This window comes from Apostichopus japonicus, chromosome 6, assembly GCF_037975245.1.
Source record: "Apostichopus japonicus isolate 1M-3 chromosome 6, ASM3797524v1, whole genome shotgun sequence".
NCBI classification, from domain to species: Eukaryota; Metazoa; Echinodermata; class Holothuroidea; order Aspidochirotida; family Stichopodidae; genus Apostichopus; species Apostichopus japonicus.
The window spans coordinates 10,599,537-10,624,660 of record NC_092566.1 but is presented as its reverse complement, the minus strand read 5'-3'; the positions used below and the strand labels follow the sequence as shown (position 1 = coordinate 10,624,660).

At 36.0% G+C, this 25,124-nt stretch overlaps 1 protein-coding gene across 12 annotated transcripts in view; it reads left to right on the top strand.

The window, feature by feature from the left end:
* Positions 1–25,124, top strand: part of LOC139968957 (dual 3',5'-cyclic-AMP and -GMP phosphodiesterase 11-like) — a 168,169-nt gene that overhangs the window by 131,901 nt on the left and 11,144 nt on the right. For all 12 annotated transcript variants that reach the window (XM_071973597.1, XM_071973600.1, XM_071973593.1 and 9 more), the window contains 9 exons: positions 1,009–1,101; positions 6,712–6,762; positions 8,276–8,422; positions 14,735–14,842; positions 16,404–16,513; positions 17,794–17,881; positions 20,194–20,294; positions 22,423–22,564; positions 24,654–24,728. In XM_071973597.1, coding sequence (XP_071829698.1) covers positions 1,009–1,101; positions 6,712–6,762; positions 8,276–8,422; positions 14,735–14,842; positions 16,404–16,513; positions 17,794–17,881; positions 20,194–20,294; positions 22,423–22,564; positions 24,654–24,728 — 915 coding nt within the window. The remainder of the gene's footprint in view (positions 1–1,008; positions 1,102–6,711; positions 6,763–8,275; positions 8,423–14,734; positions 14,843–16,403; positions 16,514–17,793; positions 17,882–20,193; positions 20,295–22,422; positions 22,565–24,653; positions 24,729–25,124) is intronic.

Sequence of the window (25,124 nt, the reverse complement as noted above, 5' to 3'; positions counted from 1 at the left end):
TACCGAAGCTTTCTAGTGGTTGTCCAATTGGTTTTTGTATTTCATTACTAAATCGACATACTTTAATATAACGCAACAGAGCAGTTTTCTGCCTTAAAGTGGGTAAAGCTACAGTAGTATATAATACCGTCATAATTTCTCAGATCTCAGACACAAATAAAAAATATCTTTTAAAACTAGAAGCTATGAGAAGTAAAAAAAAGCTAAAAGAGAATTAATATTTTCCCAAAATATAAGCATACCAAGTATTTTTTTGCCCTGCAGGTTTCTTAAGGTGAATTACTGTAGGTTGAGGACGTCACAATCATTTCCAGAAATTCATTCCGTTAAAATTAAAGAAGTACATATATATCTCATACGAGTGAAAATTCTTTGAGGGAAGCAATATAAATGCTTTGTTGGAATTGTTTCACTTTCGTGGACAGTTGGCAAAAAATGCTGATGAACTGTATTGTAAATTAATAAACAACTCATCATTTACATAACTTTTGTTATGTCATTATTTCCCTCCCCCTCCCCCCATGGGCATACTTAAGGTCATTTCCCCACTACCTTTATCTTTTAAATCTACCATTTTTGTAGGTGTTTTTTTTATAATTATGATTGTTCAGGAACCACAATGGAAATATTTCTGCTGGACAGAATTTTCTGTGTTATCCCTACACCATGTGTCTTGTGTTGTCTACTGTCTTTTCGTGTCAAATAGATCAAATCGAATAGTTCAGATCTTTGTCATCAAGAATCACATTTATTTATAATTTTGTGTGTTCTTCATCTTTCTTTGGTATGATGAAATAAACATATACCATCATGCATTGTTAATTTTGCGGTATGATGAAATAAACATTTCCCAGCATGCATTGTTAAGTGTTTCTTTCTCAAGTTCAAGGATTTTATTCATCTTGCTTATATAAGTCTCTTTTTTTCTCGTCTAGCTTATATAATTTTATTTGTCTCGTCTATTGTGTAATTTTATTTTTTATCTCATCTATGTTTGTTACCTTTCAGGCATTTTCAATATTCTGTGGCATGGGCATACACAATACTCAGATGTACGAAAAAGTCTGCCGAGCGGTCGCAAAGCAACGAGTCGCTCTCGAGGTTTGTGTTTTTTCAAGTTTTAACATCCTAATTGTTGTCATCCCTCTCCACCGTGTCAAAATGTTACATGGGCAATCGCCCGGGGTTCATGGACGGACGAGAAAATTTGTGAAAGGATGAAAAAAATCGTAAAATATACATCACTTGTTTTTCTCTCATCATACGTTAGCTAACGTAAAGAGCAGAGGCGCCATCTGTAAACAAGCTGGAGTTGTTTTTCTTTCAACAACATCCCAAAGGCAATTAATACTGTACCATGTTGTGTCATTGGATTCAAAATATGTAAATAAGAGTTATAAAAGTATCTTTGTTTTTGTTCAGTACAAAGATCTTGTTTAGCTGTTGCTACTCATTTGCATACTTAAGAGGATTTAATAATTTTCCAAATTCTCTGAAATATGAAATATGTGTTTGTCATCCTTGGTTTGATTTTTTTCTCTTTAAAGCGAAACTGTATGATGCTGCTTTTGGTACCGTAAAACCCTGTAACAGTGGATGTTATTTATCTCAACTAGGCGTGTTTCATTTAACAACAAAAAAACAGAAGACAATTGTGTGGCTTTTTGAAGGTTTCCAATTTGCACTTTGCATATTATCTGATCTGGGTGACACAGAGTTGAAAAATGTAATAAAAATTTGAAGTAAAATATTACCTCATTTACAGGGGCAGACATAGGATATATATAAAGGAGAGGGTGTTTCCCTGAGCTGGTTGGAGCCAACCCCCTCCCATGTAGGAGGGGGGAGTCCTCCAGTAGTAACATGAAATTTCAGTCATTAAATGGTTCATTCAAGTACATGTGTAGGGCATAAATTAGGTCTATAATTAGGTCTAAAGGCCAGATTGAACTAATAAATAACTGCTGGATTTTCTTGAAAAGGTGGGGTGGGGGTGGGGAGGGGTACTCCCACACTCTTATCCCCCAAATCCCAGATTTACACCTGATTAATCTTCACTTGCCAAAACAATATAGGAGGATGTCTTAGTTTTATTAATTGCAATCTTGGTAGGGTGGTGGCATTATTCACCAAGAGCTATGCTTTATTTTTAGTTTATTTATGATTATAGTTATTATTATTGATGATTATTTTGTAATATTTCTCATGATACTAATTGCATGGAATATATACATCCACACTGTGTTCCCTCTCTCTCTCTATGTATATATATGTATAGATGTACATATATGTAGATATGAATATATGAATATATATATATATATATATATATTCATATATATATATATATATATATATATATATATATATATATATATATTTATATATATATATATATATATATATATATATATATATATATATACATGTCATCTCTAATAGTTTCACTGTAATAGCTCTGATGACAGGACTGTAAAATTGTCACCACAACATTACGAGAATCATCTGGAAATGAATAATTAATAATCTATGTAACAGACTTACACTGATGCACCTCCTCTGGTTTTCGGGAGATTGAAGTATAAACGTGCACATCTTCAGAGGTATCTGGATATTCCATTGGAGAGCATTTTGACAGCTAGCTATCTCTTTTTAATTGTGAATGAGATTATGGAATGGTGATTGTTATTGTCCATTATTATGAAACAATGAATGTTTGGGTGGGGGGGGGTTTCATCTTCCTTGCCGTGACAATTTCTCTATACAAAAAACCTGTCCAATTACCTTATAATGTATCCTAAAAATTACATTCAAAATTATTCTAATCTAATACTAAAACAGATATTTACTTTTGAGTTAAAAGGATTTTTTTTTTTTATCATATTGTTAAATGTTTTTCTACAATAAACAAAGACATCGTTATATGATAATCCTTCAACAGTGAGTGTGATATCACAGACTGTAGCAATTGAATTCTTGACTCAGTTCTAATTAACATTGAAGTTAACCCTAATGTATCCACTTTTCACACACACACAAAAATTATATTTATAAATTTCTATTTATTTTTCGTATTGTTTTGTTTAACAATCATATTCATCCTGTGCATATCTGGACAAATATGAATTTCAAACCCTGCAGCATGTGCAAACTAGATTTATGCAAGTCTTACAGGATAATACATCAAAATTTCACTGACCGGAGATCGGAATCTCCTGGAATCCATTAGAATGATCAACTTCAAATGGAATGTAGAACGAATTTTACAAGTGGAGCAGCTTTAATGGACTGTGACAAAATTCAGTGCTCTGACACCTCCTGAGTAACTATGACAACACACCACAGTTAGAGATACGGTTGTCATGGATAAAATTACTCAAGGAAATACTAACTGTCTGGTGTAATGTTTGAATATATAACTGTGTGTCTTAGAATGTGTGGCTTTAAGACCCAGTAGAAAGCTGCAAAACCTTCTGCAGCAAGGCTGATTCAATATCGAACAAAAATAGTTTATCATCTTAGCAGAGCAGCAGTGCCTACTGCATGAAACTGCATGGCACAAAAGATTGCATCCAATACAGTTTGGCAACAAATGTAGCATATGGCTACAGTGTGCTTGCAGCAAAGGACTCATCAGCTGCAGTGTTCAATGCAGCCTGGCTACTGGATGCAGCATACAACACAGCCTGCCTGGCTAAAAATGCAGCATCCTATTCAGCATGGCTACAGGATTCAGCAAAGGACTCATCAGCTGCAGTGTTCAATGCAGCCTGGCTACCGGATGCAGCATACATCACAGCCTGGCTTAAAATGCAGCATATAGCCCTGCATGGCTACAAGCTGCAGCATCCAACTCAGCCTGGCTACAGAATGCAGCATATAATGCAGCATATAATGCATCATGGCTACAAATGCAGGGTATAACATAGCTTGGCTACAAATGCAGCATACCATGCAGCCTGGCTACTGAATGCAGCATATAACACAGTATGGCTACAAGATGCATCATCCAATGCAGCCTGGCTAAAAATGCAGCATATAACACAGTATGGCTACAGGCTGCAGCATCCTACTGTTGACACAGTGCCTAAGTTTGTCAGAGTGTTTCTGTTCAGTATGAATCAACAGAGGAACGTAACAATTATTTGATTCAGTAAGGATCAATGGAAACGACTAACTGTATACCTATACTGAGTAAATATTGGTTGGAAAGTGACACCAAGTTGCCCTTACAGATTTGCTGGTATTATTCGGTCAGGAATTTTACACCCTTCTGCATCATAACCCTTTACAGACTCACTGAGTTAATTCAACCTCATCCAACAAAGCTGTGAGATATTTGACGTTGAGTGTTTGGCTGTAATGAGGTCATCAAAATCAGCCGTAGATTGGCTTGTAAGACGTTCTTCTCATTGATCAACGGATTGTGTCGATAATCCATGTTACACAACCCTGGCATGATCACCTTTTTCTTCTTATATAAATTTACAAAAAGCTTAACAGCTAATGTCATATTATATCATTCCTCACTCCATCAAAACATCTTCCAATAATTAGTACATGTTTAAAATAGCTGAGGCTTTCCCCATCTATTAGCTACAAGATATTTAATTTAGTCTGAAATTTCAGTACAACTGTCAAGACCATTTCAAATGACCTCTAGATCCGCACCGCAAAATGTTTATCCATAATTCAATCGTCCACAGCTATAGCGGGGGTTTTCTCACAGGATTATGGATTCTACTCCGCACCAGTATCCATACAAGCATCATTAGCCGCTATCGTTTAGTTTATGCGATGACAGAAAATATAAACAGAATTAAATTTTAAGAAGGAGGATATCTATTATCGGGGACTAGCACCGCATCCTCTCTTCTCCGGGAAGAGATTAACGAAGAAGCTAAACAAGCAAGCATCCAAACAGAGTGGATTAAGAGGATTCAGACCACAGAAATTCTTGTCGATCTCGTTAACCTGGCCTCGTCTCCGGCTTTTACAATCTTAGTCGATAGAGCTGATTGTTATATGAGCAATGTTCGAACTGGTTAAGAAAATTCAAAAAATTTGACCCAATGTTTAAAGAAATCATATTCACCCAATTTGAAAATATTTATTTTATTCTATGTATTTGTTATTAATTAAACTATGCAATGCTTGTTCGTTAGTTGATTTGTCTGTCCAATCCCATTGACCATTGTAAAGCGTATAAAGGCCAGTATGTATAGTTGCCTACCTGCTAATAGTAAAAGACTGTTTATACCAAGTAAAGAAAAAAAGATTGTCGCTCTATAGTACACGATGACCTCACATCATTCTGGTGGTACCCTCAATTTCCAAACCTGTTGGGACGAGTATCTCTGGCCAGTAGAATTGCCACTCTGCAGCAGAGATGTTGATTGTCGACCTAATTAACCCAAATTTTAAATTCGACCCACTGCACTTGCATGTATTGTACTTCCTTCAACTTAAGGTAAGAACCGAGACAAGCCAAGACTGGTCAAGAAAACAAAGAGAAAACAAAATTCAGCTGGGCATAGTAAAAGTCGTACTTATCCACTACCACATTTGCGACTGACCTGGGAGACGTAAAAATCTTACCGGTACACACATTTGCGGGTTAGGTTACCCCCGGAGTCATTTATGAAGTGTTTGGTTTCTGACTAGTCTTATAGTCATATATTTCTGAAAAGCCAGTCATATCCATGCACAAGTGAAAGAATTGCTTTCGCAAAGAACCATGTAAACAAAGACGAGAGGATTGGTTTTACAAACAGGACTTTGAACGAGAAAGGCTGTAGAAAAGAAAATCCGTGGGTATTTACATGCACTTATGTCACCCGATACACGATGGTGTCGCTTGAACCTTCCTTTCTTCGCAGAATGCTTTCGAACGTGTTATGTAGGTTAAAGCATTGGTGTGGTTCTCAGTCTCAACGGTCAATTAGAGTAGGCAAAAAAACACACTGCTTGTCACTAAAAAGATGTCAACATCTTATATCATATCGTAAAGCTCAAACAAGTCTTTGCAGTTAATTGAATTAAAAGAAATGTCAGCTAAATACAAAGGATAGTATCGGATTGATACAAAGATTTAAGCTGATAAAATAAGATTTTAAAATCTTAACATATATTTTTTCCAAGTTAACAATTTGTTGCTGCTGGATTTATAGAGATTTAATATAAAGCTGCTTGCTAATTTTTGATATATGTTTTTGGTGATTGGTCTTTATACTACTATGTAGTTACTACATTACTGCTAATTAACAGTTTAATATCTAAAACTAAAGCTGTGTCATTAGCACGTTATTTGCATACAGAGAGAGAGAGCTATTAAAGCAAAGTGTAAGTTTGTATTAATTTTGTCAAACTTTGTAAGTACAGGAATGTTTGTAAACTCTGGGTGAGCAGGTTAAACTTTGTTTACTGACGGACCAATGGGGACTAAAGGATTTGAGGGCAGACGGGGACAAACTGTTATCGTCTGTTTCTTACTAAATCTATTTTGACAGGCACAAAATCAGATGCTGTATGCTCACATCCATTTTATGTGACAATTTTGGCTAAAAGTGAAATTGTTTGGTTTACCAAATGAAAGAAGGTATCCCATCATATTTAGATCACTTCTCTTTGCCAAGAAAACATCTTATTTGTTTCTTCATTCAATATATAAGTTTTAAACACTCCCTCTCTCTCTCTCCTTTTCAAATTCAGACTCTGTCCTATCATGCCACGGCACCACAAGAGGAGGCGGTTCGTTTGAAGGTATTTATTAGCTATAGATATTCCAGCTACTGTAGCAAGTCACGCTGTCAATATTTCCATTCCGCATAAACAGTTTTCTCCGTCATTGCATCCTAAATGTGGAGAACTAGCAGTCTGTGATCTAGCAAAATTGTGCACCACATTTGTGGGCATACAACAACTACATTGCCTAATGAACACGTTGCTAAGGAGGGCAGGCAGTGTAAAGATGGTTGCCAGATGCTTAATGCTGTTAACTATACTCTCGAGGGCTCTATAATGGATGAATGAACTAAATAACTGATACCATCCCACTGAGGATAAATAAGCAACGGTAACATGTTGTTTAAAGTTACAGTTTATGGATTCAAAATAGTGCCAGATATTATGCTAAAATGGCCATAAAAAGTTCAGATTACCATCAGCAGAAGTTCGATGGCACATTGGAACATTTTACGTCAGTACTGTTGGATATGATGATATATCATAATATGAAATAAGAAAAATATTGGCCTAACACATCACTATACCCCCTAAGCATTTCTTTGTAGGATTGAAAAGAATATTTCTAAACCTGATGCAAAGTTTCATATGGTTTTATAATCTTTCACACTAACTTTAACTTTGTTAATACCTTGAAGCAATATGCATCTCTTTGCATGTTCAAAGTCTCCCAGCATTTCCGTGTGACTAAACCTAGGGAATTTATTGCTCAGAAAATGCTGTGCTGAAATGAATTGAATTGAATTTTTAGGCCTATGCCTCCCCCCCCCAGGATATGCCATGAGGATAAATGCACCCCCCCACCCACTAGATTTCGACCTCTCAGAATACATGGATAGCTAGCTTCCACTATGGACTTTTTATGTATAAAAGAAAGTTAAACAGAATTGAACTTTGTAGGCAAGCTCTGAAAACTGTCGACAATTCTAATGCGCCATCCAGAAAAATCTCATCCCACGAAGTTCTTTCATGCGACCCACTCTTGGGTTGCACCTGACTGTTCTTGTGCACTTAATCTATACTAATTTAATAGCTACACTGAGTGTCTTTGAGAATTTTGTATTAATGTAGCACAAAATGATTTACCGACAGCAACGTCGTCAAAATGGGATTAAATGATGTGTGAATTGTTTGATATAATTTGGATTATTATATAATACAAAATATTGATCATATTTTTTCTGCTGAAATAGGAAACTTGACGAGAGCTGGTACATTTCTATGATAGCTAGAATGCACCATTAACTTGAACATCACACATACATATGGACAAAGGTTCTTTGTTGTTTGAATAAACATATATGAAACAAACCAAATGTGGTGTAATTATAAATTGAAGAAATTTAAAAAAAATATATATAATAAAAGAGCTTTTTTTTGTCTTTATGGAATTCAAGGCCCTCCAAGGGAGATGCCAAGAGGGAGGGGACAGTGGGGTACAGGTCGGAAACCAATGAGATCAAAGTATGTCGTACATGTGCTACTTGTGTATAAAAAATGCTTTACTCAGTTTTTAATCATTTCGTTGCAGAAAATACCGGTACCAACCTGCGCCGAGCTGGGTCTAGCCGATTTTGCATTCAGCGAGATCGGCATGACGGAGGACGAAACTCTCACCGCTAGTCTCCGAATGTTTCTTGAGCTGGATCTAATCAGTAAATTTAGGATAAATTATGAGGTAAATTGCTCTGTCTGTGTGGCTAATCCATATGTGTGTTTATTCATCTGTGACCATTTTTTTTTTTTTTTTACAAAATGAAAGATTGGCTGCTCCCTTCTCCCTAATTAGTTCATTCTGTTACTTCCATACCGTTTCTGTAAACAGCCAGGGAAGGACAAGTCCTACTTCTCTGCTGTTGCTCTGTTAACTTTCATCGCTGCAGGTTGTAAAATTTATCCCTTGTGAAATTAAATTGCTTACATGTTCCAGGGGTAAAAGTTGCAGCCACGTTTACGATTTAAACCATAATTTTGCTCTCGAGGCTGTGATAGGATTTATCGGACATTTTTTATTATACCCTATTTAAGAAAGGAACGTCTAATCTCAAAGATTTCCCTCTTCTAATTTTTTTCTTTTCTGGCAAATTTAACTTCTTTAAGTGGAATATTCATAATAATTGTCAGTTCACAGAAAGTCTTAGATATCCTGCTGCCGTATAAACTGAAAGCATTTGTCATAACCAGTCATGTGAGTCAAGTCAATAAATTTCAAAACAGTCAAGTGACTCTACCAAGTCATAGAGATATCATACAGTGACTCGAAATCCGGAAACTCTGTAGTATAATGCTATTGCAGAAAGCGCCATCAATAAAGTAGAATGGCTCCCTAGTCTCTCTCTTTCCGAAAAATGGCATCTTGGTTAGTAATTAAGAAACACTAAAAACTCAACTAGAGTCAGGAAAATTTCTGGCAGTGAGTTGACTTGTCCTTCAAATGCAACTTGACTGAAAAGAAACATACTGTAACCACCTGAAATCCACCTCAGTTACTTTACGAGGTCCAAAAATAATTGGATGGACCTAGGAAGTGTCCAAAATACTAGTAACTAGCCTGTCGTTTTACTTTGACTGGGCATGATGACGTCGAAACACCGCAAGCGCAACACATGTCCAGTAGGATATCTGTGCTACATTACCGAGTACAGTGACACAGAACGAAGCATTAACACATACGTAAAGTTAACGAGTTGTTCTGTCTTTATTCTTCTTTGAAATCACGTAAGATTATTATAATGTCCCTATAGTATCTTCGCAACAGATATATGGCCAATACTATAGACCTGCTAAATGATGTGCCGTGCTGCCGGTTTACAGCCGTGAATTTTCTCAGCTAATGTTACCAACCCTGCTACTCCATCAGTGCCTTTTTTACACGTGTCACTCGACATTTAATTAACCCTGTTACCTTTATTCTGTGAACTGACCGGGTCCACCCAACATAAAGAACTGCTGCAACACATACCTTAAAGTCTCAATTTAAACTTTGACCTTTCCAGCTTACAGCACTAACAGTTCAGTGAAAATGACACTGTTCTTTGCAATTTTCATATCAATGTTCATTATATTTATTGAGTCATCTGTCGTTAAAAATGTTGAGCTGAATAAAATTCGCCAGATCAATTAACGAGTCTGTAGATTCTACAAACTTCAATCAAAATTTGCAAGCCCCGCCCAACAGATCATGCGCCAATCAGATCTCTCTGTTTTGTTTACAACCATTAGGCTTAGGCTTAATTTTACTTAAGTGGCTAGCCTGTCTTTAGATCCCTGCGCTTGTATCCTTGTCTCGGTCTTACTGATGTAGCTTGCGAAATTGTGTCATTTCCTTCCATTGCAATGAATAAACCGGTGTTTTCAGAAGTTTCCTCCGTTAAATTGTAAAAAGTGGATGATACGAGTATAGAACTGGGTGATAAAATCTTGATCGGACCGCATGTGTACACCATTTTGTTTACATTTGTGTAATGAACATGCTGACATGGGCGGTCGCAGTGATTTTACGGTAAATCATTCGCGCCATAAGGGCAGCAGAAAATAAATTTCTTTCGATTGCGACAGCTTTTCTCCATTAAACCCACCTGGTCAGAGTGCATTTTGAATAAGAAACATTGAATCTGCTTCGGTAGTTTGTTTTCCGAAATTCATCAGCAAACAAGTATTTAGACTTTAAAGCAGCTTGAGGAATTTAGTCAACAGAGGGCAGTAAGCTGGAAAGGTCGAAGTTGAAGGTTTACAGTCTTGTTCACGGCCAAGGCCCCTTCACATGACACTTACCTGGTCATTGGTAATTTGTCACACCCACACACCAAAGTGTGCACAATTCAAACAATCCCTCCTGTGCACTACAATGCACCACATCTAGGTGTCCCCTGGGGGACTTCTTATAGGGTGCAGCCACATACCGGTGCACGCAACTAAATTTACAAGTTACCTCAAAAGTCCCCTTTTAAACCCCTGGCTGAAGAGAGGCATTGGAGGTAAAGTGCCTTGCCCAAGGACACAACATAATGATCTGGCCAGGACTCGAACTTGCAATCCTTACTAATATAGATCACAAGTCCAATGCCTTAACCACTTAACCACAACACTCTCTTGTAATAACTTTTAACTTTTCAATGTTAAAGCAACAGGATGCACTCGCATAGCTTAATAACACGCACTGTAAGCATACTGAATATTCAACACATACATGTTAGGTTACCTAGAATTTGTTATCATGATATCATGAGACATTATAAATATTCAGCATATACGTTAAAGTAAGAAGTAACATATGGTGTATTGCCAATTACAATCTGTCCAGAGAACATTCTAAGATATGATGAATCCAGTATCAGGTAGTAATTTGTCTAGATACATCCTAATCCCAAGCACACACGTTATTAACATAATGAATATTCAACAGATACGATGAAGTAAAAAGTAAACAATAAACAGTAATGAATCATGTATTGCCAGTCACAATCTGTTCACAGAACATTCTAAGATATGATGAATCCAGGATCCGGTAGTAATTTGTCTAGATACATCCTGATCACAAGCATTCCATTTGTATCAAACACACAATTTAGTAAAGTACACTTATTAAAGTTGTTATTTACAATCGCAATGAAAACTCTCACTGTTTGTCTTGCAGCCTGCACATAATACAAGTGTACGACTGTCCTTAATTGCTGTGTATTTAAGCAAGATGTATATTGCGCACAATATGTGTTACATTAGAATGATTTAATACCCGCCCAAGGAAAGAGGGACGGATATTTGCTTCTTAAACAAATGTGAAGTGATATAAAAATTCTGTTTAATCAAAACCAGAAAAAAAAAATGCATAAATTGAGACTTGACTTTCTCCAGAGGGTTATAAACTCATAACTTTTCACATGGAATAATATCTGAAACATTTCAAAATTTTAGTCTCATTAAAAAAGTACCCCTTGCTAATCTTTCTTTCCCTTGAAATATGCGAGTAATAATTGTTCGGAAAACATGATTTTCCGTCGCTCGTTTTTTTTTACTTTCTTTGATTCTTCTAATCGAAAAACGTTTTCATTAGTTAAGAAGAGGCAGTTACCGTCTGCCCTTTGATTATCGTATCATTTGTATTATTTATGCCGCATTTTAATATAAGATATTCTTCTGTGTTTAGATTGCATTCCATAATGCAATAAATAGGAACAGGAGCAATTTTAAGGTGACTAATTTTGATCAGGGACACAGAATGTTCTTTCCAGAATTATCTCGGTAGAAGAAGGCTTGACTGCGTGATTAATTGGTTTGTTATCACTGGCACCATAAAGCATCTTTTATTATCGTCATAGTTGAAGATGCGTCGTAAAACCACTTTAATCAAAGTTGTCATAATGCATAGAGGTGTTCGGAGGTAAAATCTGCCATAACTGTTTACATCTAAAGAGAGATGAAATATTCAAGAGAATTGAAGGATGCTGCACGCTACACTGCAACATTAAAGGAATCGTCACAAATGCAAAACCATTTTTTTTTTGTAACACAAGAAAAACAGTGAGAACTGATTTTATTGATTTGGGTGTAAGTCCTCTGGGCAGATGGCACCAGGATGAAAAGTTGGGTGGGAAGAGGGGGTGGGGAGTGGGTGGGGAGTTCTACAAGGGATGCTTTTGGAAGATATAGGAATGTGAAAAGATTCATTTGCTGAGGGAAAAAAAATGTACCAGATTGGTGGATTGTGAGTAATAGCAAAACTGCAAACACTTTTATTTAGTAAAAAAATGTTTGTTTTGAATTCAGTTACTCATTGAAAGGAATAAATGTTCTGTGCTCTACCAATGAGGAATACATTCTGAACTTAAAGCAGATATACCTTTTATGGATTACCTAATATGCAGCATTTATTGTTGGGGGGGGGGGGGGGGACAGTAGGTGTATGGCTATCATACAGTGTGACTAAGGGTTTTTTTGGTAACTGGTAAAACAGAGAAAACAGCAGTAAAGAGATAACAAGAATAGTGCATATAGAATTAAAGTATTTAATAAGCAAAGTTCATTAAACAACAAAAAACAAATTATTTATCTGGTATAATCTCATACGAGAAGCCTTAGGGGCCTCAGGCTTTAGTCGCAATCGCCTTTCTATGCTTTGAAAGAAATCTCAGTTTTTTTAACCGACACATATACAATCAAGTTTTGTGTTGTTGAGTTTACTTTTAAGAAAACTTGACAACTGACTACAGAGTTCTAAGTTTAGCTTTGAAGAGGAATTAGAGATTAAATTCACTTTGTTGAGTTCAACTCCTGTAAGCATATTGTGTGGTTTTGATCATGTCTCAATAGTTGTTGCCTCTTTTTTTCGAAATTAACTGATTCATACTCGCAGTTTTGCTTTTCCAAGACAATAGTGGGATCAAATGGGTAGTTTTGAACTTGAGAGAGGGAGAGTATCTTTAAAGTACAAAATACAAAAAATAAATATACGCGAAGTCGGAGGGAATTTTTGCCGAGTTTTGAGCATTCTCATCCTTCCTGTCAGCGACAAATGGCGCGATGAATTACCAACAGCCTTTAAAGACTGTATCTACCTGTAATGAACAAATTTATTAAACAAAACTTAATGTAGGAGAAAATTGAGGACCGTAAATCATGACTCTGGTTACAAGATCTTCACACTTTGTTAATTCGTGTATAAACAGCTTTGTTTTTTGTAACTCTTGTTGTTTTTTGCATTCGGTGTTCAATCTAAACAGCTTTACTTATGTTTTCTCTGTGTCTTTTGAAGGCTTAATTTGTTTGAAATTTTTGAAGGAAGTTTATTCAAATTGATAGCTTGATCAATAACACCTCTCGGAAAGCTTGGTCAAAAGATGCCCTGCTTTCGAGAACCCAGCTTTTCCTTGTGAATATTATTTATGTTAGGAGAGAGAGGCTTTTTACCATGTGAGTAGAAAAAGGGGGATGGTGTTGAATTAGTGGGAAAAGTGCTGCCGTTTCCTAGCGCATTTTAGTTTGCTTGAGTGTAGAAATGGGTAAATCCCTCTCTGATATTGATGCACCATGGCAGATCATTGCTCTAGTTACTGGAGTTGGGATCTGGTGAGAAGATTTTATCTTGTTATTGTAAACTCAGTGGTGAAATATTACCATCTGTTTTCTTTAAAATAGTTGAATATTGCCACCAATTGTTTGGCACTGAGTTTGCCAGAATCTGAATAGTTTGAACACTTACACAATATGAAAGGAAATAGGGTACCTAAAACCTAGGTACCTAAAACCTAAGGTACCTAAAAAAAAACCTAAGGTAAATAAAAAAGGTAATAAAAGGTAATTAGGTAATAAAAAAAATAAGGTAATAAAAAAAAACTAAGGTAAAATAAAACCTAAGGTACCTAAAAAAAGGAAATAAGGTACCTTGTGACTTAATTTTGCAGCAATAGCACAGAGAATGAGGAAATTAGTCATGAATGTCAATAGTCCAAAGGAAAACACAAATACATTCTATTAGAGAAGTGTGACTCAATATGCTCTGTCTTAAATGAGACATGTTAAAGGGGTCTATATAGTAGATTGCTATTTAAACCAGACATTTTTATCACAACAGATGCCATGGTTAGATTGAGGGAATTTAACCAATTACATGCAAACATTTAAACAGCTTGGGAGAGATTGATTGAAAGTTAGAGCTCGGATGGAAAATGCCTCTTCAAACTAGGTGCCAAAGTGCATAGCAGCAGTCGGGACGAGGAAGGAAGTGTCCCGATCTAGGTAGACCGAGAGAACAAAGTAAACATTGTACAGACAAGTAAATATTAATATAATCTTGCTAGCTAGTAAAAGATAAAGGACCAGTTTGGATTTGAACATGGGATAAAGATCCCGTCAGGATGGAAATATCAAGCCCTGTAGGCCTGTATCTTGTCATATTCATACCTACATATGACTTTTTGCAGTAGATTAGCATTTTTTTTAAGCAGTTTTCGTTCTCTGTTTTTTATTTCTTCCTGGCTTTTTCTCTCTACAGAACATGTGCAGATGGCTCCTCAGCGTGCAGAAGAACTACCGCAATGTCACGTATCACAACTGGAGACATGCATTCACAGTTACGCAAACAATGTTTGCCATGTTGAAGGTGAGCATTGACAACCTTTAACTATTAAAGGGAGGCATATTTTTAGCTTTTCATGTTTACTCTATTGGTTTAAGGGTTCATTTTCCTTAACTAAAAAATCTCTTGAAGATATCCTTGTAAAGAAAATTAAGATATGTGAAAGTCAACAAGAAATTTGACTTCATGGATGAAAATACCAAATTTACCATGTCTTTGAGCAATTTAAGACAGTTCTTGCTTGGCCTTACATTCGCAGATCATAGAAACCAGCTGGTTGTGTTTGTAGTTGCATGCCTCCACTAAAGTACATTGTTTAATGTACAAGATATACACATACTTTGTACGTGTATTGTCTATGCAGCGATAATTTCTAGTGAGCCTAGTATGGCAATGTAGTTTCCAGCACAGCAGATCCATATGCCAAAACACAATGAATCGCCTCAACACTGTATATTCCAACATTGTATTGTCATGCATTATTCATTGCGTGCTGATGAATATACAATGAATCGTTAAGTAGAAGCCGAAACATTTCTCCCATCGCACAAAGTCATCTTTACTTTGCTTTGCTTCACAAATTGTGGTTAAAATAAATTATCACAGAGGTTGGTCCCCAAATTTAGATTTTAGCAAATAATGTTTTTGGGGAATTGGGTGCTGTAATTAGGGCATTACAGAAAAGGTGAATATTTGCATTTTGCAGAATCACTGTAAAATTAAAAGAATTTAATACCTGTCGATATGACATCTGCTCAAGTCATGAAACGTGTTTTCAAACTCATGAAATATCAGCACTATAATACTGAACAAATTTTGATTTTGAGCTGTAGGTGGGAAAATTTGGAGGATTTTCTGGCTTACTTGATAAACATCTGTCAGTTACAGTATCAAAAGAAAAGCTGCAGCAGGTTAAAAAAATTAATAAATTAATGAATTAATATCAAGCAATAGTGAGTATCTCTGCAGACCTGCAGTATTATATTGTGTGAAGCTGTTAAGACACAAAAGATTACTGTTCTATGCAGCCTGGCTGCATGATGCTGCAGCCTCCTCAGCATCAGTGAAATTGTTATTCAGTCACTAAACAGTTTTGATAAGAGCTTGTAGGTAATCAGTCACTCTGCATTTAAAGAGATTGTCAACGTGTTTAAAAGTGTTGCCATATATACCATGACACACCCTAACCCTAACTTGCACATATCCTGGATAGTTTCTATGAGAGATAGAGAACCTTTAAAATTTGGCTTTGTGAACAGAACTCCCTCCACCTTAAATATGGCAGGTGTGAGCGTAAGTGAAGACTCAATGGGCCAGAATAGTTTTTTTCTTAATCGTAAACGAGTGTGAAACCATGACAACAAAAGGTTGTTTTCTTGACTGTACATTAGTGACCATAAAATAGGTTGTACTTGATAACCTTCTTCAGTGCAATGAGACTTATTAAGTGTGTGTGTTGGACAATATAAGACTGTTGTGTATTAATTGTTGTTGTTATTCCCATTATCATTATAATTATAATAATAATATGATTATAATGATCATCATTATTATTTCCTTCTCTGTTACTTTCATATTTTTTCAGACTGGTGGACTGGCCAAAAAGATGAGTGACCTGGAGATCATGGCGTTAATGGTTGGTAGCCTTTCACATGATCTCGACCACAGAGGGACCACAAACAACTTCCAAGTAATGTGAGTAAAAGAAAGTTCCTGCCATTGGTGGAAAACATATGGGACATACTCAGTACAGGCATGAATCCAATTGATGTGGTAGTGCACACCTACCCCACCCCCTCCCACACCCCTCCCCCATCAACCACAAAAAAAATAAATAAAAGGACTTAATATCACAACTTTGCATTAAGACCTAATTATAGATAAAAATTCTAGCCTTAAACTGCCTCAGAATGTACCATTGCATGTCTGGGTATTTTATTTGTTTTTTCCTGGGGGGGGGGGAGGATGCAAAGAACTCTAAATGAGAGTGGCATTCAATGTCCTGAGGGCCACACCCCTCCTTTTCAAAATTCTTTATCCGCTCCGGAAGTTTGAAAAATTTACCGAGGATTTAGAGAGTTTTTATGTTCTTCACGCTACTGTATATATCTCTTTACATGTAAAATTTTTAATTGCTCGTCAGTTGCTATCTGTCGTTAATCCTAGTAAAATGTTTTTCAAGTTTGCTCTTGACAGCATTAGCCAATAACAGCGTGCGTGTGATTTCCTTTGTATATTACTACATACAGTATCTTGGTAGAAACTGTTTCCTCTTGTCCTCTTTTGTACACTAATAATCACGATAACTATTAAGGAACAATATGAAGGGTGGAGAACAACATCACTTGGGAGCAAAGTGCCAGAGAGAATGAGAATTCTCACTCGACCTATAGAAGGTGTATTGTGGGTTAAGTGTTCAAGCAATAAGAGACTACCAAACCCAATAAAGTGTACAAGATGATAGGCCAATTTGTCTATCATTTGGCAACAGTAGAGGGAATGATGTCATCAAGGCAATTGATCAAATAAATCATTTTGCTTTACTTCATCATAATAGTTTAAACATTTAATATCCACAGAGGGGAAGAATATATATATATATATATATATAGTAAATATATGTATATATAATAATAAATATATATATATCTCCAAAAAATTAACAGCTTGGTCAAAATTCCAATGTATCAAAATGTCAAAGATAAATAAACAAGAAGATTATAATAGCCTCAGGAAAGCTTTTTTGAAGAGCAGATGTCATCACGTACCGAGATCCACTTAGAATCCAGAAGTAATAGAAGGTTTCATAGCCAGTCAAAACAGGTTTTCATCTAATCAAATCATATCGTTAACTAAATGTGTAGAATATTTCTACTCTTTGCTATAAGTTTCACGTGTCCCTTTAAAATATTAGACAGAGATGATTTCAGTATGAGAGTGAGTTGTCATATACCTTGTTTCTCTTCTGTTGACAGGACCGAGTCCCCCTTGGCTCAGTTGTACTCTACTTCGACCATGGAACACCATCACTTTGACCAATGCATTATGATCATCAACAGCAAGGTAAACACTGCTCTGCAAGTGAGACTCCCCCCACCTCCCCATATCCTTCGCATTCCTAAATTTTATGTCCATATTCACCCTTACCTGCCCCCACCCCACCCCCCCCCCCGATTCCCTATCTTCATCTGCTTGCAAAAAAGACAGAACAGACTTTATACAAACAACAAAAGAAGGTTAAAAAATGAAACCAGTTAAGAATGAAATAAACTTCAATGTTTGTCCTGACTTTCTGAATTTCTAACTTATTTTTACCGACAAAAGATTTTCAAAATGGGGAATTGTATGAGAGGTGTATTGTGGGCATGGAATATCAAAGTCATATTTAATTTTAACGATTTGGGGGGTTGTAAATCTACCCCCTAGACACACATTTTCCTTTGATGTTTATCTTAGTTTTATTTTATCATTTTATTTGTGCATTGACTCATACGTGACTCATCTTTTAAAACTGATTGAAAATCTTGATTGTCAGGAAAATGTTTGTGAATGTTTTTGCAAAGTTTTTATTCAGAATTATCAGTTAACAGAAATTGGAGAAGAAGTTCTCTGTAATTTGAATTATTTGCACAAATTTGTTCTCGGGTTGAGTTTAGTCGATGTCAAGAACGTCCTCCAGTTTCTTCGAATGTCCCTCCATCGGGAATCGACTTATTAGACTCTGTGTTCTAATTCGAGTAGATTTCACAGTGAACAGTCCTGTGACTTGAAATGGTTGCCTGTAAATATATATAAAAAACACAGAGCCCTCTTATATTGTGTACCAGATTCATTGTAATATTTCCATGAAATTTTATGCACTGATGATATTTCTTTAACTGGAGAAGAGTTTTTGTGACCTGAGCTTTTCTAGGATAATTGTATTCTAATTCATGAAAATTGTCAACAAAGGTTTTGTTTGCCAGATTAATCAGAATAATCAGTTAACAGAAGTGGGAGAAGAAGTTCTCTGTAATTTGAATTATTTGCACAAATTGTTGGGCTGAGTTTAGTCGATGTGGAGTACATCCTCCCAGATATTCAGTTTCTTTGAATGTCCCTCCATCGGGAATCGACTTATTAACTCTGTGTTCTAATTCGAGTAGATTTCACAGTGAACAGTTCTGTTATTCAAACTGGTTGTCTGTAAATATACAAAAAAAAACACAGAGCCCTCTTATATTGTTTACCAGATTCATTGTAGTATTTCTATAAAATTTTATGCACAGAGGGTATTTCATTAAATTGAAAAGAGATTTTGTGACCTGAGTTTTCTAGAATAATTGTATTCTAATTCATGAAAATTGCCAACAAAGGGTTTTTTTCCAGATAAATCAGAATAGGCAGTTATTAACAGAAATTGGAGAAGAAGTTCTCTGTAATTTGAATTATTCGCACAAATTTGTTTTCCTGTTGAGTTTAGTTGATTTCGAGAACATCCTCCAGATACTCAGTTTCTTTGAATGACCCTCCATCGGGAATCGACTTATTAGATCTGTGTTCTAAATCGAGTAGATTTCACAGTGAACAGTTCTGTGACTCGAACTGGTTGTCTGTAAATATATAAAAAATAAAAAAAAACACAGAACCCTCTTATATTGTATACCAGATTCATTGTAATATTTCCATGAAATTTTATGCACAGAGGGTATTTTAAATTGAAAAGAGATTCTGTGACCTGAGCTTTTCTAGAATAATTGTAGTTTTCTAATTCATGACAATTGTCAACAAAGGTCATGCCACCATTTTATCATGAGCTTGAATCAGCTTCTTCACCGTTTAATCTCTGTAATTGGTGATGTTTTTTACGCAAAACTGCCATGTTGTGTTGACAGCATGATTCCTCTTCATGACAAGGAGATGGCACCCTCCAGTGGTTTCCTATTCATCAAGCAGAATTCACTGGTAGAACAGTTTAATGATTTCCTCGGAAATACTCAATCTTGCATTGGGTTAAAAAAAGAAAAGTCATATCTTGATATCTTATTGATTGAAAATGTTTTAATTTCTAACATTTCAACAGCAAAGAATGATGTGACATCATCATAGCAAAAGAATTCAAAATATCTGTTATTTTTCACTATAGTGTACAAATTCTTCATCCACAGAATTGTTTTAGTCTTTAACAAGGATGCAACACAAGTGTATTATATGTGTGTTGTATTGTATATATCCATAAATCTGGATAATAATGCTATTTTTTTGGGGGGGGGGTCAATTTCTACCCTGTTGTTTCCTGGTGAGAGGTTGCCATAGTCCTTTATGAGATAAGTCTCTTTCATTTTATGTGTCACTTACTTTCTTTTCTCTCTCTTTTTTTCCACTTTTCTCTCTAGGGAAATGAAATCTTCATGAATCTATCACCAGAGGAATACTCTGCAATGATTAGATTTCTTGAGCATGCAATACTAGCTACAGATCTCGCCATTTACTTCAAGTAAGTGTTTATACCCTAGTAACAGACCAGTAGTACTTAATGCAGATCTCTTGAATTACATCTAGTGTTTATACCCGAGTATCACAATGAAGTTTGCCCAAACTTCCAGAGTTTCATGCGTGAAACTCAGAGTACCAACTACTAGTGTTCCACTAGTCTCAACTAGTCTCAACCTATATATATATATATATATATATATATATATAACACCTCGGTTATACGCCCGCAATCACAGTTATACAAAGCCAATTTATACGCATTCACACATCATTAGAATCACTGTGGTCGAGTGATACGGACTTGGGTTCGTGACACAAGATCCGGGGTTTGATTCCTACCTTCGCGTGATGAGTCCCAAAAGGACGAAACCAGTCGTGAAGTGGAATTTTTCTGTTGTGTTATTCTTTATTTATTTACTATATATCTGTCATACACTTGCTACACATTCATTTCCTATATATATATATATATATATATATATATATATATATATATATATATATATATATATATATATATATATATATATATATATACATATATATATATATATGTACATACATATATATATATATATTTATACTGAACACAACATCAGAGTTATTTTCCTGGTAAATGTTTGCAAGAGAAATCTGCCAAGAACAGGAAATTTAATTTAACCTGTGGTTGAATTTACGGTACAGTGAAGATGTCTTGATGTGCATTAACACAGAATTTCCGTGACAAGTCGGTCATGTGAAGTGTTGGGTGCCAATCATGACATGTACATCTGATGATGTGATGATATCCTGGCTGGTTTATTGAGGTTTTAAATATGTCTTGCCATGGAAGAAGGCTGCATCTGGATTTGTAATGATGTACCTTGCTGGTTATTCTGACTAATGACATATAACTATTTCACTCTGATTCTGAGAGTTAACTGGCCTGTGCATTCTTTGAAGAAATCACAAAAACTCTCTTTCTGGGTTTCATATTCATCATTATTTTCTGGGTTACATATTCATCAGGAATTATGAATGTTTCTGCTATACTTTTTGCTTGGGGGGGGTTGCAGAATGGGGAGGGAGATAGGAAAAAGATGTTGGGGAAGGGGAGTGGAAATTGAAGGACTTGGGGAGTGGGATGAAGGATTGGTTAGGGGGAAGGTGTCAAAATGGGGAGTCGTGGCACTGATGCCAATATTAGTGAGTACCTTTTAATACAGCCCCACAGATGAACAAACTGTCACTCCAAAAGGCTTTTTTGTCTTGTTAGATGTGAACATTGGTAGCACTAAGAAATGCTTCCACCACCCCCCCACCCCACCCCTGGGGATGTGACCAAACAGGGTGAAGAAGAATGAACACCAATATTTCATTCCTTTCTTCACTTTATTTCAGTTTTACTCACCTGTCTTGTTGGCAATATCAGTTGCTATTAGTAACTTCAGTTTACCATTCAAGTAGATCCCTCTCCTTATGATACTACCTATACACAGTCATTCTCTAATAGTACTACATCAAACTAGATTTGTCAAGAAATTGGTTCCTCCCTTCCATTTAAACCGAAACAGGGAAACAAACATTTCTTGAGGCATTTAATTACCCATCGTGAGACTGTACAAGACATCAAAACTATTAGCAATCGTTGCTGTCCTGATGATGTATTCCTGGGATGGGTTATATAAAGCGTCACATCTTGCAAAACACAACCGGTTTATACACAATATTTAGGTCAGTGGAAGAATATAAGAACAGCTGGAAGCAATCAGCCATGGATCAGGATAGCCAGCCAGTCTGCCTCTCAAGGCAGCAAAGAGTAACATCGCTTAAGCCAGAAGTGAGATTAATCATGTTTTTCTGTACTAGATGGAGCCAACTTTCTGCTCTGGTTCTCACTCAAAGGCAATCCATTCTGGTCTTTTTTGGCAGAAAAACATTATCATCAGTTTTTGAAACATTTGCTGTCTCTTTTATCTTCCTTTGTATTTTCTTTTTCTCTTATTTTTTTTTAAATTATTTTTTATTATATTTTTTTTATTTTTTTATTTTTTTTAGTTAATGTCTTTGTTTCAAGACTGTATTGATTGTACTTTTTGGTCTAACTTTTTTGATCTATATTTCTTTCTGTATTAATTGCTTTCACGCAGATCACGAGGTGAATTTTTCAAGTTAGTTAACGAAGGGGAGAAGGATTGGAACGACGACGAGCACAAGGAACTGCTGCGTGGTATGATGATGACGGCATGCGACGTCTCCGCAATCGCAAAACCTTGGGAAGTCCAGAAGAAGGTGAACGGTTGTCCTTTAACCTTTCTGTTTGTAATTATTAATAGGTCTGTCACTTGAATAGCCGGTTTTGTTTTACCATACTGAGTAGACACATACATATCTATTGTCTGTTACTTGAATAGGCGGCTTTGTTTTACCATACTGAGTAGACACATACATATTAATATGTACGATACATCAGCTTATTGAATTTGCAGCAAAATTGCTATAGTGCTGGGAAAATTTTTTTTTATCCAAAGCTGGAACACATAATGTTAAATTATTTAGTTTGTTTCATTAATTATCATGACATGTGCCTTAAAAGGTCTTAAAAGAGACACAAACCAAAGCCATATTCTTTTAGCTTACATTATAAACTTAACAATGTGGTAGTCACCTCACAGCAATTTCCTATAAAAAACTGTTCTTCAGGGTTTTAATGTATTTGGCACAATGTCTGTGGGTGAAATATGTAAGTAATATTTTCCTCTTTGATGCATCTTGGTTTAGGACTCTTCCATGTGATTCTTGAAATTTTACTCAGAATCCCGATTGGTGCCTTAGGTATGCCACCAGTAAACGATAGGGGAATAAAACAAAAGGACACAATAAACTCATTAGCCATGAAATGCTAGACACTGATGTCCTCAGACTTTACCCGAAAGGTGTCGGACAGATATGTGATAGCATTTACCATATAGATATATGTTAACAGGGAATAACGCTAGAGTTACCCCCAAATATGCTTTATAAAAGACCAAAATATGGGCGGCACTTATTACTAGTTTGACTGTATTCTTTACAGCATCGTGATCTAAATTTAACCGTCCCCCCCCCCATCTGGGGCATAATTTTAGATAATTTGAAGAAATAACATAGCAAGGAAAGATAAATTTATCGAAAGTTGAGATGATTTTAGCCTGCTAAAGTTTGGAGATATTACTGATAACCTTTAAAAGGTGGGGGGAAAAGGAAAGAATTAGAGAAATGATGAAAAAATTGTAAGCAAACTGCCAACTAGCATTTAGAGGCCATAGGAAAGGTATAAGTTCATTTAAAATGACTATAAAAACCTTATAAATACTGCCGTTAGAAAACTACAATCTTGAAACTGCAGCAGCTTCTGCAAAATGCATGAATGGTCTCATCTTCATTTTACTGTTTTTATCTTTACTCTACTCCTTCATCCTCTCCTGCATCATTAAAAAGATGACTTTAGACAGAACTTTAGTATTCATATATATGATATAGTCCACAAAAAAAAAAGGAAAACAAAAGTTGAACATTATTAGTTTTTCTACAGCCTATTCTGCTTTTCAAGCTATTCAACTTCAAAAGATGCTAAATCTCTGGAATACCTCTTTAAGGCTAAGTTGACGATGACATCTGCTCCTCAGCTGTGCAGGGATAACTGTTAGATGGTTATCTGTTGTTTCATAAATTCTAATAACTTCAAACCTTAAACATTTTCTTTTAACTTCAAATGAACAAGGGAGCAACCCTAGGGGGGCACTCAAAATCATTCGTCCTTCACAAATTGGTACTACATAATCCACACAGTGTCATATGAGGCAATATGCTCTTGTTTTACCATTGAGTTTTGTATCGCATCCGAGGAACTGACCTACTGAATGATCTGTGCATTGTCCAGGCACTTACTTGGATAAACTGCTGCTGGCTTAAATGGGCATTCCTCAAAATCTGTTGTGTTAATGGTCTACAACATATGGACATTATATTCCTGCCTAAAGATATTCTCAATAGTTAATAGCTTGTTCAAGGGAAACAGCCGCTTTGGGTGATAGGGTGCGAATAAAGTCAATATTGTCTCTCTCTTCTCCAACTTGGATGACACTTCTTGCAAAACCTATATAAATGCATGCCACTTGATATTCCTCTTGACAGGAATGAGTAAAAAATATCGCCTTCATAAAAAGGATGTATAACAACTCTGTAATTACCAATTATGTTGTTTACTATATTCGTCACTGTACCTGCTTCGTTATGGTTACATTAACAGCCACTACACAATATCCCTTGTTTTTCCCTCTTTTTTTTTTCCCCCTTTTTTTTTGGTCATTATTCATTTTCTCTGGTTCCTTGTCTGTAGGTGGCAGAGTTGGTCTTTGGGGAATTCTTTGAGCAAGGTGATTTGGAGAGGGCAACTCTGAACAGAGTCCCGGAGGTAAGAGTTTTTTCTCGGTAACATAAATTGTTTTGAATTTATAATTGGAATAGACTGAACTGAACCGAACGTCCATGATGGTGTTGTTAAGTGTTAATTGGTACTGCTGTAACTTGTTACTTCTGAACGTTGCTCCTCTGAAGCTAACTACAACAGATGCAAAGACTCATTTGGACTGTCCTGACCTACTTTTAGATGGTGGTCGTGCAAGACCCCAAACTGGCTCACTCTTAGATGGTGGTCGTGCAAGACCCCAGACTGACTCACTTTTAGATGGTAGTCGTGTAAGACCCCAACTGGCTCACTTTTAGATGGTGGTCGTGCAAGACCCCAGACTGACTCACTCTTAGATAGTAGTCGTGCAAGACCCCAGACTGGCTCACTTTTAGATGGTGG